The sequence below is a fragment of the Cydia pomonella genome, chromosome 8, assembly GCF_033807575.1.
Source record: "Cydia pomonella isolate Wapato2018A chromosome 8, ilCydPomo1, whole genome shotgun sequence".
Lineage (NCBI taxonomy): Eukaryota > Metazoa > Arthropoda > Insecta > Lepidoptera > Tortricidae > Cydia > Cydia pomonella.
In genome coordinates this window covers 21121675-21137214 of record NC_084710.1, presented here as the reverse complement: position 1 = coordinate 21137214, position 15540 = coordinate 21121675, and the positions used below count along the sequence as shown (strand labels likewise).

The 15540-nt window shown below is 35.7% G+C and overlaps 1 protein-coding gene and 1 non-coding gene across 2 annotated transcripts; one reads left to right on the top strand and one right to left on the bottom strand.

Moving 5' to 3' along the window:
• Positions 1-542: 542 nt before the first annotated feature.
• LOC133520326 (uncharacterized) lies at positions 543-1097 on the bottom strand. The gene has a single exon (XM_061854698.1). It carries the CDS (start codon positions 1095-1097, stop codon positions 543-545), a length of 555 nt encoding a protein of 184 aa, XP_061710682.1.
• A 12413-nt stretch (positions 1098-13510) lies between these two features.
• Trnaf-aaa (transfer RNA phenylalanine (anticodon AAA)) lies at positions 13511-13583 on the top strand. Its single transcript has one exon. It is a non-coding gene; the product is annotated as a tRNA-Phe (tRNA).
• Positions 13584-15540: the final 1957 nt, after the last annotated feature.

Here is a 15540-nt window from a genome sequence, read left to right as displayed (position 1 = left end):
CTCTTCGGCCAGAAGTCCGCGCCCGCGATGGTTTCCAGCAGCGGCCGCGGGACGCGCACCACAAACAAGCAAAAGTGCACATAATGGCGTTATCGCAGCTGGAATATTTTCAGCTCGTAACGGATCTTCGGTAAAGTGTAAACTGCGTATATGGTAATTGGACAATATGATTAAGGGCTGTACACACCAAATGTCAAAACAAGTCATTTGTCAAGGTCGCTCCGAGATGCGATACCACATAACGGCACACCATTACTTAGCAGGAAGTCGCCCAGGGTGATGGAGCGGTAGTAAAAAATAAATAAAAAATAAAAAAAATAAAATAAAATAAAATTCATTTATTTCGGACAATAAGGAATCCATATACCTATACAGCTTATAACTAAATTACAATAATAAAAATTGAAAAAATTTAAAAAATTTAAAATTATTATTAAATCAAATATACTACAGCTTTAAAAATAATAAAATTATAAAATTAAATTACAACCATTACAATTAATAAATTGACCATATAAATTACATTAAATAAATATATTATATCACATTAAATTGAACTTATTATTAAGGCTAACGTGCATGGAGGACCAGTGCTTCAAAAGGCCACTGTCCCACCTGTTAGCCACGATCGCCAGGAGGCTATGGCGGCTGTCACGCACCCTACCAAGCATCGCGGCGCAACGCTTGCGGAGCATGGCGTAGAAACCGTCCACGCTCGCGTCCGCAAACATCCCGGACGCGCTGCAGTATCGCGGCAGCCGCAACAGCACCCTGAAGGCGTCGTTGTATTGGACCCGCAGAGCATTTAGCGATCGCTGGGTATATCTGGTCCATAAGCTGCAAGTATACAGCGATGTACAGTACGCTCTGAACAGAGTTATTTTTACTTGGACTGTACATCGATGAAACCTGCGGGCTATCATATTGGCTCTCATCGCCAATGCTCTGCGCTCCCTTTCGATGTCCGCGTCGTCGCGCAGATCTTCGGTTACCAAATGCCCTAAGTACTTGAAGGTCGTCACCCTCTTCAGTCCCTGACCATTCAGGAGAATCGGAGGTACATACGTTGGGCATTTGTTTCCCGCTTTGAACACCATGTACTCACTTTTGAGTTGGTAGTCATATAACGTAGATTCCCCCCACTAGATATTGTATTTTCACGTGACACGTGACTCGTGGATCGTGGAGACACATCAACAGGGTACGAGGAATGCAAACACGACTTTCTCGCAGTCTAGATATCTTACTTAAGAAAATAACTGAATATATTTTTTTAAATATTTATCATATCAGGTTCTAAAAATACAGTTATAAGAGCCTTGGTAAATATGCTTGATAGTATATCTGTAAAATTAGTCTGCTACGACAGTAAATTTAAATAAAATTAAAATCGTAGTAAATAATATCATTTTATATTTAAATCGATTATTGCAGTATTTTCCCACACTTCCCTTAAATTCATTCTCAGATCTTCTGGATCACCAAGAGGATTCTAAAAAGCCCAAAAATCATACCTCAAACCATCACCGAGTTCCCTCGTACTATCTTAAAGTTCATCACTAGGTCCTGCTCGTCACATGAGACCCAACTGATCACCAACAGGATTCTAAAAAGCCCACAAAACATATCTCAAATCATCACCGACTTCCCTTGTATTGTCTCGAAGTTCATCATTAGGTCCTGCTCGTTACATGAGACCCAACTGATCACCTAGAGGATTCTAAAAAGCCCACAAATCATACCTCAAACCATCACCGAGTTCCCTCGTACTATTTCAAAGTTTATCATTAGGTCCTGCTCGTCACATGAGACCCAACTGCTCACCAAGAGGATTCTAAAAAGCCCACAAATCATACCTCAAACCGTCACGATTCCTCTTATTATCTCGAAGTTCATCATAGGTACCTATTAGGTGATCGGATTAGGTAGGCCTAATCCTACCTAAATGACCTAATGACCAAGGACTTAATGGTCCTGCTCGTCACATGAGACCCAACTGCTCACCAAGAGGATTCTATAAAACCTGCTCAACATTAATATCAATCTCAAACCAACAACAAGAGCCCGCGCACTTCCTCTAAGTTCATCATCAGATACATCTCGTGTCATAGTGCATCAATTTTTCATCTTATGTGCTCTATCTACTGATAAGCAGTGCACAGATGCATACACAGTATCGCGGTGTAGTAGTACAGGGATGTGCGTGATGGATGAACCCCTAACAGGGGGCCTACCGCGAAATACGAAAATCGAAGTTACATTATTTGCCTCCCGTCACTCTAGCATTCGAGTGATAGAGAGCCAGACAACGAAATTTCGAGTTTCGTGTTTCGCGGTAGGCCGTCTGACATGATGGACAGAGGAATCTAATTAGCAATGGGCTGCGTTATAATTGATGTTCCAAATGTAATTTTACCAAGGTTTGTAATAATTACCAAGATGATCTTTACGTAATTTATCCCTGTTGATATTTAATAAAAAAAACTCCTAATTTCTGCAATAAGCTTCGTCAAAAACATCTAAACTAACGCCCATTCCCGCCCTGCAACAAGCCCGGCCCGAAAGTTCCCATTATGCCGGCAGCATTCCCATGCTGTATGGCTACCCATTCATTTTATACATTTAATTTTTCTATTAAATTACCTACTAATGAGGGATAGATTAAAATACGATAGTCGAAGAATATTCTTACATAGGTTACCTAGGTTTTTACTGTTGAACCTTAGAAATATTTTGAAGTATAGAAGATACTCGTATCACACTCTGCATACATTGATGAAAAACCCATTTATAATAAGTTTATTTAGATATCTATGGTAGGTAATCTCGCAACAAAACAGCTTAATATTTAAAAAAAAAACATTATATGGACCATGATTACCTTTTGTATTTTTTTCGAACTCCCGATATTTCGACGCAGTTACATGCATTTTGCTTGGGTAACTAGTATAATATCGGGAGCTCGAAAACAATACAAAAAGTAATCACGGTCACGGTCTATGGACCCATGGTCCCGGTCGAATTAAGTCCAGTGAAACTAACCATGAATCATTCTTAACTGTGTTTTAATACATTGTCACTGTCTCGATATTTAATTACGTCTTGTCTTCGCTTCGCGATGATGAGATGGAAAATTTAATATACACCCAGCAAAAAACTTTGCTTGTCACTCACGCTCGCTCTAAATTCTACTTTAGAACTTTTGTTCAATTTTGGAATATTTCGCTTGCTCAATTTAGACAGGCAGAAGTTTTCTTGATAAGACTTAAATTAGATATATTTAATGTCAACGTGTCTAACGCGATTAAATTTCATTATTAAATATGTGTACAAAACGTGAGAGTTTAAATTGTCATCTGGGTAAGTATGTATGTTCTTATTGGTTGTATTGTCTACCACATTTTATATTTAATTTGACTGTTTTTTTTTTATTAAAAAATAATAGGCAAATTATTGATTATTATTCACGAAAACGTGACTTGATCGCATTAAGTCCCGATTTCGTAACAACGTGTGTAAATCGTGAAAGCTTAAGGGCTCAAGCTCGATTCTCCATACAAACGTAGTTACGCTCTCATTTTAGAACGAGTAGCTAAATTACTCTGAAACTTTGTACTTACAATAGGATAAGGTGTATCTAGTCCGGTAATTAGTTTATGTAGCTTCAGATACCGTAGTTAAAAAATACAACGTATTTAAGTTTTTCATACAAGACTTGTTTTTGCTCTGTTTCGTTTGTTTGATAAATTAGAGCTATATTTACTAATTACAAGACTAGATATATCTCATGTGATTCTATGTACAAAGTTTCATTACAGTCAAACGCGTAGTTTCAAAATGAGAACGAACCTTCGGTTTTATGGGAAGATGAAATTTGGCCGAGCTTGCCGGGGACTCTTAAATCAGACATATTGATTCTTGAACTTGATTTTCAAATGAATTACGATTATTTATATTTTTCTATCGGGACAGAATTCGGAATGAGGAGATTCGCCAACGCACAAAAGTTACCGACATCGCCAAAAGAATTGCGCAGCTGAAGTGGGAATGGGCCGGCCATATCTGTCGCAGGAATGATGACCGATGGGGCCAGCGAGTACTGTTCTGGAGACCCCGACTGGGAAGCCGAGGTGACAGAAAACCACGAGCCAGATGGTCGGACGATATCAGAAAGACGGCAGGGCAGACCTGGCATAGAACCGCCGCATACAGAACAACATGGAAATCCATGAACGAGGCATATGTAGCAGTGGACGCGAATATGCCGAGAAGAAGAAGATTGTTTTTTATTAAGCCCCTATTTAGGCTGTTCAAGAATTTGCATGCAATATTCGATGCATTGCAAACTACAGACTACAAAGAATTTACAGTCAATCGGCCAAATACCGCAATGTAACTAAAATCGCATGTAATTTCTTGATCTGTCTATACGAGGCTTAGTAACATAATTCATATTTTGAGTTAAAATACGAAGTGACGTTTTCATATTTTGGGTTAAAATACCATGTGACGTTTTCAATTATTGACCGAGCGTTAGCGAAGGTCTCCGTTTCAGCTTGGGCAAAAATGCTTTTGTATGTCCGGATTTTTTCCTCTGCAGGTCGCATTTCTTAACCGATTCTAGTGACATTTTGTGAGCTGGTATGGTAGTTTCATAGATTTTTCTGTCGTTTTGTTTATTGGAAAGTCTAAAGACTATGGCACTATTGTAAGTGAATAATGACTCAATGAAGGATTTTTTATTTTTTTGGTTTCTGCAACACAGAACCACTAGAACTGCGACTACGACACTGACAAAGCTACTAGTAAATAAATATGGATAGGTATCTAATATATTATAATACTTCTTTATTTTGTAAATAAAGACTATGCAGCTACATTTACTTAATGTCTCACAGTTTTTGCTACGGTACATTAATCACCGAAAAAATTTGGGCATTATTCGGGCGACGTTAATGACCATGTCGCTGTCAGAGTATAATCTAGGTTATTTTCTGCTTTGCTAATGTACCAAGTTTTATTAGGTTTCGTTGTTCGCTGTAAATGACTTCAAAATTTCGAGGGAGGTAATCCTTGTTATTTGAAGTTATTTGTTATTATTTATGTGTGCTCCGAACCGATTGGAATATTTCATTTTTTATTTATTATATATTTAGTTTTCGAGTGACGAAATCGAGCACTCGAAATTCAAAAATCGGTCCCCTGTAACTACCTTTGTATTCCTATTTCTACCACGAAACCCCTTGACTTTACAAAATTCACCAAAACGATTGACTGACCATCGTTACAAATGAAAGGCTATTCTTCAGTCGATCTACCTCCATTTTGCACTATTCGAGCGTGTTTTTCTCCATTTTTACGAAACGGGCTCACACGACCCGTTGCGTCAGATTGGGCCATTTCCCTAGCTTTTGTTTTCGAGAATTCGGGACCGTTTTCGATTCTAAAATATAGAGGGTTATATTGCCCTCATTTAGTGTGCGAAATAGTTAAAGTTTTTTCGGATTTGAGAAATGAACCAGGATTTTGAGGAATGTAGGTACATGTTTATACAGTCTAATACGAACTAAAATGGGTATGGGAATGGTAAAACCAAAACACGGTTTAGAATCTGCAAGTTAAATGAAAATAATAGTATATTATTGCAGAGGCCGGGAAAGGCAATTCGTGGATGAGATTGATTGCTGTTCCTGCCGAGGCATATATAGCGCTTTTCTCCAAACATGCGAGGAAATCAGGTAAAATAATCATAATTTAAACATGAAACAGCACTCAACCTTCACATCAAAAACGTCAAAAACGATTTCCCTCTTTAATTATTAAAAAAGCGGCCAAGTGCGACTCGCCCATGAAGGGTTCCGTAACATTTATGACGTATTAAAAAAACTACTTACTAGATCTCGTTCAACATTTTACCACTTTGGACACACATTTTACCACTTTGGTAGTGTCTCTCGCGCAAACTATTCAGTTTAGAAAAAAATGATATTAGAAACCTAAATATCATTTTTGAAGACCTATCCATAGATATTTATTTATATATGTATGTGTGTATTATGTTTGTATGTATATGTTATTTTATGTATTTTTGCTTGATTTGTTTTGCTATTGTTATTGTAGCACCGCTCTCAATCTCTCTGCTTAGCCTTAAGGTTGACTGGTAGAGAATACCTCGTGGCATTAAGTCCGCCTTTTGTACTATAAGATTGTTTTCTTTTGTGCAATAAAGATTAAATAAATAAATAAATACTCCACACGTACGGGTTAGATGAAAAAAAAAATATTTTATGACTTATTAAAAAAACTACTTACTAGATCTCGTTCAAACCAATTTTCGGTGGAAGTTTGCATCGTAATGTATATCATATATTTTTTTTAGATTTTTAATTCTGTTATTTTAGAAGTTACAGGGGGGGGGACACACTTTTTTCACTTTGGAAGGTTCTCTCTCGCAAACTATTCCGTTTAGAAAAAAATGGTATAAGAAACCTCAATATCTTTTTTGAAGACCTATTCATAGACACCCCACACGTATGGGTTTGACGAAAAAAATTTTTTTTTTTAAATTTTATGACGTATTAAAAAAAACTACTCAGTAGATCTCGTTCAAACCAATTTTCGGTGGAAGTTTGCATGGTAATGTATATCATATATTTTTTTATGATTTTTGATTCTGTTATTTTAGAAGTTACGGGGGTGGGGGGACACACATTTTACCACTTTGGAAGTGTCTCTCGCGCAAACTATTCATTTTAGAAAAAAATGATACTAGAAACCTCAATATCATTTTTAAAGACCTATCCATAGATACCCCACACGTATGGGTTTGATGAAAAAAGATTTTTTGAGTTTCAGTTCTAAGTATGGGGAACCCCCAAAATTTATTGTTTTTTTTTCTATTTTTGTGTGAAAATCTTAATGCGGTTCATAGAATACATCCACTTACTAAGTTTGAGCAGTACAGCTCTTATAGTTTCGGAAAAAAGTGGCTGTGACAGAATCGGACAGACAGACGGACATGACGAATCTATAAGGGTTCCGTTTTTTGCCATTTGGCTACGGAACCCTAAAAACAGTTAAAGGCACAACTATTCTGCCAGTCAGTACCATTCAATATAATTGTGCAATATAAGCTGTATTTGCACGCATTAGATCCTTAAATAATAGTCTTTGATTTTATTAAGCAGTATTCGCACGATCATACACGTCGGTCTTACACGACTCTATCCTATAGCTTGAAATGATGCTGACCGGGTCGTGTAGATGTAGCCCGTAGCTTTATGAATTGGCTGTATGCGTTTTTCTTAGTGGATACATGTTTTTAAAAAGTGAAAAACAATACAGTAATAACTTTCCCGTCCGCTAAAACACGACAACAATGGTTTGAATTTTTAATTTGAGTTTGACCATAATGAAGAACTTCCCGTACTATTTTTGCTACAATAAGGTGAACATTCCCGAGCATATTGGAGAAAATATAAAATAACATGCTTTTGAAAAACATTTTCACCATATATTATACCAGCTAGATGGAAATAAATAATTTTAGGAAAATTTTACACAGATCAAGCTAGTCACAGAAAAAAAGCGCCGTAGTTATACTCTTTTTTTAATCAAACAACTTTAACTATAATAATACAATACTTAGTTGTTTATGTGACTGTTACTTTCTATTCTTTATTTAATTAATACATATTATATATCTATTGTTACTAATACAAATATAACAAATACAAATAATTGATTGAGAAAAGTATTATAAAGTGGCAACTCTAAAGTGTTATTAGAGAATAGAGAAGATAATGAAAGGTATAAAACTATGAGAGTAGGTTTATGAATCGAACGAAGTGAGTTTCATAAAAAGATCAGATGGGTGTTTATTGCCTAATTATGTACATACAGTGTTTTATCTACACATATATTATAAACTTTCTCTAAGGAACCGCATGTCACGACCGGCATTGCAGCATCGTTTCTCTCACGGAACTCCCGGATCTGACATGGCGTCTCTGAAATATCTTGATTCTTCATTTTATACGAACTCAACGATAGTGAATTGCCAAAATTGTTTGCAATAGTCCCTTAATTTCGAATAAACTTAAACTCTATACAGTGTCTTCTACTACCTACATGGAGCTTTAAATGCAGGGCTCGATTCTACTCGCTAAATAAAACTACTTTTACTATAGCGAAAATATCTCAATTTTTTCGCGATTTTGAGGTTGGTTCTATAATAAAAACAGCTTAGTGTAGCGAATAGAATCGAACCCAGGAGGGCTAAGATGGTCGGCTGTCTATCATTTGTCATCATACCTGTCACGCTCTAACGAATACATAAGTACGAAAGTGACGCATGCAAATGACAAAAACACGACCATTATAGCGCTGCTACATTGGCAGCATAGTTTTTGTTTTATCACTTGTCACTATGCCTGCCATTTTCGCACTTGTTCAAACAAACGTGACAGATATGATGACAGACGATAAAAATGCAACCGTGCTTAGCCCGCTGTATTTAATTTTAAAGCCCCCTGATGTAGACTGAATGTGAATGTTTCAAGGAACGAGTTACGTAACAAGATAGTTTGCGGGTAACGAGACGTCGTACAAGTTCTCGCCATAAATGCAAATAAAACCAAATTGCTTCATATACATTCTAGCCAATCAAGATCGGTAAGAGCAGTTAGGATTATAGGGCACGACCACCAGTGTCTCCACTCTCTACAGAATTGTGACCAAAATTGTAATTGTACGCCGTTGGAACAAGTTTATAAACATAAATATTTAGGTGTTATAATTGACAATCGCTTTAACTGGAGTGACCACATTGACTCAGTGTGCACGAGATTACGAGCTTTAATGGCAAAAATATATATTCTACGAAATAAAATTCCATATAATATTAGATTGGATATTTATAATGCACTCGTGGAAAGCATAATTTCCTATGGGTTAAGTAGTTATGGCCGTACATTTAAATCATACCTTGACAAAATATATAAGCTGCAAGTTAGGCTGCTAAAGTTAATAGTACCCCGTAAAATGAGAGAGAACCTTGTGTGTGATAGTGACCTCTTCACTTTATGTAAGGTCCTACCGGTTCACACAAAGTTTAAACACCATATGCTAAAAGAGCAATACTTTAGAAATGAAATCCAGCATTTAATCTCACATCCAATAAACACGAGGCAAGTAACAAATCAAATGCTTCAAAAGCCCCAATTCAACAATTTTTATGGCAGAAGAACATCAGAATACATCATACCAGAGTTAATAAATAAGTTACCTAAAGAGTGGAAAGATAAGATAACACCAAACAATATAGCATATATTCTTAACAAGGAAATGCTTAAACAATTAAATTATTTTAACTAATGCATATTTATGTTATTTCATTTAGTGCAAATGGAGCAGCCTGTATCGAGTAAGCGTGGACCGGTTCTTGTTTTGCTCGGCCGGCCGGTATGATAACAAACGCGCTCAGTTTGTGATATTTGCAATTATAATGTCATTTACGAATTGGATGTATATGTGTATTGCATTGTATTTCTACTTAATTATTAAATACTGCGGAATGGAGTATCGAGACAAACCATTGTGGTTTAACGATACTTTTTGATCAAATATTCTGTAATTGTGATTTATCTGTAATAAATAAAAAAAAAAAAAAACACTTGAGATTCTTGAGGAACTACAAATTGTACACCGACACTCGCTGAGATAGCTTCACATTTAGGTACAATGTATTTATTTCACACTCCGGAATTCGAGATATTGTCTTTCTCGCATTATAAGGAATTGAATATACATAAACAGGTGTCAGATGTTTTTCGAGCCGGCGAAAGTTTACAGTACCCATATTTATGTATGTATGTATGTCAATTTATTGCACATAAACAGGTTAACATAAAACAAAACAAAAAAAAAGTTATGTACAAAGGCGAACTTATCCCTAAAATGGATCTCTTCCAGCTAACCTTTGAGAAAATACAAAAGGATAAAACACTAACAGGTGAAAGACAAATCAATATTAACAGTAGCAATACGAGAATTTTGGATACACGTAAATGTAGGACGAGAGCAATCAATAATAATAAAATAAAATAAAAAGTAGACAATCCGTAGTATAAATACGCAAACTATAACATATACGTAAATCTATATCTGTGGCCCTAGTGAAAAAGGGTACAAGTCTCTGGCAGTTTAGGTGTATAAGGGCATAAGTGTTACGTGGAACTTACACCCCTTTACACCTGCGCTGCCAGAGACTTGTACCCTTTTTCACTAGGGCCACAGATATACACCTATATATAAGATACATATTGTAAATAAATATATGCATACATAAACATATAGTATTTCAGTGGTTATTAGGTTTCTTTAACATACAACAACATTTTAAGTAATGATTATCGTGTAATTCCAGAGAAAAGTGTGATTATATCTCCGACAAGTGTTTGTTTACATGATAGGACCAGTAAAGATGAATACACTTTAATCCGAGATGGTTTCCGATCATAAATCAAAAATTAAAATTTGTAATTATTATTTTGAGAAATAGTGATACTATTGTTTTATTTCCAACCTGATTTTTTATTTTTGATCAAATTTAAAATCTATATTAATACATATCAAGTAACAATTCGACTCCATAAGTCTGACGTAGTAACACCGCCATTGAAATCATACATATATAATTATATATGTAGGTACCATTGTAACCATATTACTGCCTTTGTTACTGCGAATAAACCATTTGTATGTGTATTTGTATTTAGAATTAAAAAAAAACATAAATCACGATAACATGCTTCTTTGAAATTAAATTATAAGTTCAAAGAGGAGAGCTCAATTTTGAATGCACGTTTCATAATCTTAGGTTAGAAAGGTTTGGTGTTAATAGCATAAAGTTGGAGTCAAATGGGGTCGTTTAGAGTTCAAGATAGTTACTATTGTGGGTAAGAAAAAGGTTCCTTTAGTTAAGTTGGCGGACCCGAAATAGAGTTCTGTAGAAACACTGAAAACTGTTGTTTGTAACTATTGTTTTACCTTCCTTTATAAACATACAATACAATTTGACGTTTTATTACATTTGAAAAGTACCATTGTTGGTTGTAATAATTCACATAGGAGGTAATCATGTATATGAGAAAGAATATCCACGAATTCAAGATACGGTCTCAATACAACCCTCGCCATACCAAACGATCCCTTGATATAATACCGAATGCGAATAGGCTAAAACTTGCAAAACGCTCGCCAAATGCAATGGGCTGTGAACTTTACAATAAACTGCCTTACCATATGAAGAATATCGAAAGTGAGAATTCTTTCCGCAAACGCCTGAAAATGCTGCTATTATCTCGCACACTGTATAGCGTTAAATAATACCTCACTAATGACTACTCTGAATTTAACGTTGATATAATAAATGAAAAAACATATAAATCAAATGAAATAATGTAAATTTTATTGTAATATTCAATGTAAATATGCACATAATTATAATGTTTGACGATAATTATTTAAAATACGTATAAGTTTGAAGTGCAAATTTATATTGTGTTTTTATAATGAATAAACTATTCTATTCTATTAATATTAACATCGTAATTTGCCGCGGCAGTCGGAGTGATATCTTGGATACAATAATTACATCAATTAGTTCATAGCTGATTCCAAGTAGCAATATGTTAAATTACTCTGAAAGTCAAACATTGATTTGATATTTAGATATCTTCATTTAAGGTTCTTTTAAGGTTAACTTAACTATCATTGACTACAGTTTCCCAATTTCGTTTTATGTCGCATGCGTTTTAAAATATTTCGCGAACGTTCGTTGATTTTCCAAACGAACAAATAAATTCAATTTATGTTTGCTGCAACGTTCAACGCTGGTACAAACGAAACGTGCGGAAAGCAATTAAAAACTGCATAACTGAGTGGCGAAAAAGCAGAGGGATGTTATAACAGGGTTATATTTTTTTACAGATTTCGAGGCTGATTCTGATTTATCAATGTGTTATGATTTTGGTTTTGTAATGATAGCCAATTGGACTGGAATTGAACTGTATCTTTCGGTAATGGTTATTTGAAATAAGAGTAAACAAAACCTACCTTCAAATGGCTCCTTAAGCCAGTCGAGGGTAAATGAAAATATAATATGATCAAATAATGTAGGTTAAAGTCAGGTCGTTCAGTGACAGATCCAGGTGGTTTTGTATTTGGTTGGTTAACCAATAAATGTTATAACTACCCGATAATTGACAAATTGTTTGTTTACTTTTATTTAAATACCTAAAGATACAGAGTAGAGTGCGTCTCGTTCGCACCAATACGAGCGAATGGAAGATAACTGAATGACATCAGTTAGATGTCGTTCTGATAACAAGCCTTGGCATTAACGAACAGTGAAGCGAGCAGACAAGAAAGACATGGTGGTCTACAGTGACCCGCGACTTGGAACGAGCCCAACTTACCCCAAAGACAACTCAGGATAGACGGTCGTGGCGCATGGAAACGAGGAGAACCGACCCTAAATAATGGGATTAAGTGGCTCCCTAGCACCAATGAATGACCTTCAATCTGAATCCCTTAGTTTTCTAATGTTTTTTGTAGCTTATCATATTAACAGCAACGGCCTTAAGCAATATAGACAATATAGTGTCCCATATTTACTGCAAAGTTCACTGTCTTCGAGATATTTGGCATTAACTTTGAACAATTTTAGGCCAAAAAACTGGTTTTCTGGCCGTAACTTTTGTGTTTAGTTTAAAATTAAAATCTCTGACCAATTTTAGAGACATTAAAGACGGACCCAAATATGTAGATTTCGTATATGTAAAATCCTTCATAGCAGTCGAGTAACGAAAATAGTGTGTTTTAGACAATGTTTAAAAGAATATAAAAAATAATTGTTCGTATCTTTCAAACTCTGGTAGACCAGAATAGAAGTAAAAGATTGAGGAATCTACAGCCGTTTGTCTTATAATTCTATCTATAGTGCAAATGTAGGAGTAACGACTCAAAACTTGGCCAAAATCGATTAAAACCGCGGGGAGCTCCTTGAGGCAAAGAGAAAGAAGAAGATTCAGATAACAATGTACGTCCAAAATAAGCCGCGTTATGAACCATACTTACCAAATTGAAAGATGCAAGTTACCAGAAAGCGCTAGTGTGTACCTTTGCATATTCGGTTACGCATAACTAAGTATTGATCTGTTGATGTTTACGCCAAGATTACCTTCTAAGTAGTTTAGGCTAGCGTTTATTGTAATTGGCCTATTATGTTGGCACGTGACAAAGAGCCCACACGTGCCTCAGTTATATTGAACGCGAAGGCTAAAAGTGCCTTTATGTATTCGAAATAATAATAAACAGTCAAGTTTTCTTCCTGCGAGAAAGTTGTCTACTTTAACTTTCAAGAGATGTAAATTTTAAGCTTAGAATAAATATAAAAGTGGGAAAATTACTGTCTTGGGTGTGACTTAAACTCTACGCTATGGATGAGGTCTTGGTAGCTCAGTTGGCAGAGCGCTGGAGTAAAGATTCAGAGGCCGTGAGTTCAAGTCTCACACAAGGCAGTAATTTTTGCACTTTAAAATTTATTCTAAGCTTAATAGCATCGCAGACGTTTCTGCTTCTCAAAAATTAATTTATGTATTTTTTGTTTCATAGTGAATAATTGAAGAAAACTAAAGTTTGAGTTAGACCAAGCTAAGTTGGCAGCAATGTTGATAGCCCAGAATGTGCAAGTGTTATTTTAAACGTCAAACTTCTATGAATTTATGACTTTTAAATAACCCTTGCACAATCTGGGCTATCAAAATCGCTACCAACGTACATAGATTGGTCTAACTCTAAATTCATGCCATATTTTATTTTTAGTGTCTTTTTTTCCTAGTGCAGTTAGTTGCAATAGTATTATGTGGGAAATTGTATTCGCACACTTTAAACCTTTCGATAAGAGTGCGATACGTGTAGATAAAGATCCTGACCCAATGTTTTAGTCATGTTTTTCGCAAGCGATGCTTTCTGCTCTACACAGCACAACGGAGGTTACCCACCACTTTTGATCCCACATACGAGTAAAAAAGGTTAATTAAGGGATCTAGTGGGTGGCGACACTGCTTATGAGGCCGATGTGTGATGAGCTCGGATATTTGTTCCTGAGTCTTGGGTGTTTTCTATGTATTTAAGCATTTATATGTTACATATACCGTTGTATGGTTGCACACAACACAAGCCTTCTTGAGCTTACCGTGGGGCTTATTGTTAGTCAATTTGTGTAATAATGTCCTATAATATTTATGTACCTGGATGCCTATTCTGTTTTACTAATTTGACATGAATTTCATCTCATTTTGATATGACGAAGATTCGTATGATCTGGAGGCCGATTCGGGCCCATATTTTGATATTAAAATGATGTCATTTTATAATCATTAGCGTGTGCATTTCGGTCGTATTTGATTGAACATGTATTGGTGCAAACAAGACGCACGGGCGAATGATAACCAAATGACATCATTTTGACTGCAGAATTTTAATTCGAATTGGCCTTCAGGCAACTCACGTTGATCAAAATAAAATAAAATGTTTTGTTGTTACCATATCAAACTGAACAAATCAAGCTATGTCATTAAATATCTGGATTTGTGTTTTTTAAATAACACTATATATAAATTATAAACTGAAATACAGTAGAGCCTCGATAATTCGTACACAGGCTAATCTGAACTGCCGATTGATCCCTTTCTTTGAGGGAAAAAGCCTTTGCTTAGTCAAGTTACACCACTTTGTTAATAAGTTTCTTTGTTTTTGTAATTCTGGAGTCTTATTAAATATGTTTTTCAGAATATACTTATGGTTTATATCAGACATAAAATAATCCGAACGCTCTGTGAGTCCGAACAGGGGTTGTTTTTTTGAAGTACGGATCGTATACTAACGGCCCAATTCGAAGAATAATTAAGACACCTTTAAAATTTTGGACAGATCTTTAAAAGATCGATAGCTAAACGACATGTCAAAATTGACGTTTATTTCGATTGCGTTGTGATCCCAACAAGATCTATCTACGGTATTTCTAACGTCAAAGTGAGATTGGTTGCCCGAATCGAGCTGTTTCTGTCAATTATACGACATACAAACGATATGTAAATGAGAACTTATCTAAACCAGCAGTGACAGCATGGTTACAATTTTATCGCTTGTCACTATGCCCGTCACGTTCGCACTTACATGCTTGTTAAAACGTGACAGGCATGGCATGGTGACAAATGATAAAGAGTCAACCATCTTAGCCCTACAGAACTTATCGTTATAGTCTCCCATTCTTCGAATCGGGCCGTAAAGTAAATGTGACTCCAGTGGCGAAGTATGACATCTATTTCAGTTCATATCAAATAAGCAAATTCGGTCTCCTGTTATATTTTGGTAGAAAAAAGGACCAGACCGAATTTACCCTGTATCAGACTTAATGTCCCGTTACTCTAGACCACTATAAATTTTGTTATCGCACATATCCAGGCCATTGGT

Bases quoted from the DNA above. Each gene is read 5' to 3' on its own strand.
- LOC133520326 (XM_061854698.1), bottom strand. From the start codon at position 1,097: ATGGTGTTCAAAGCGGGAAACAAATGCCCAACGTATGTACCTCCGATT.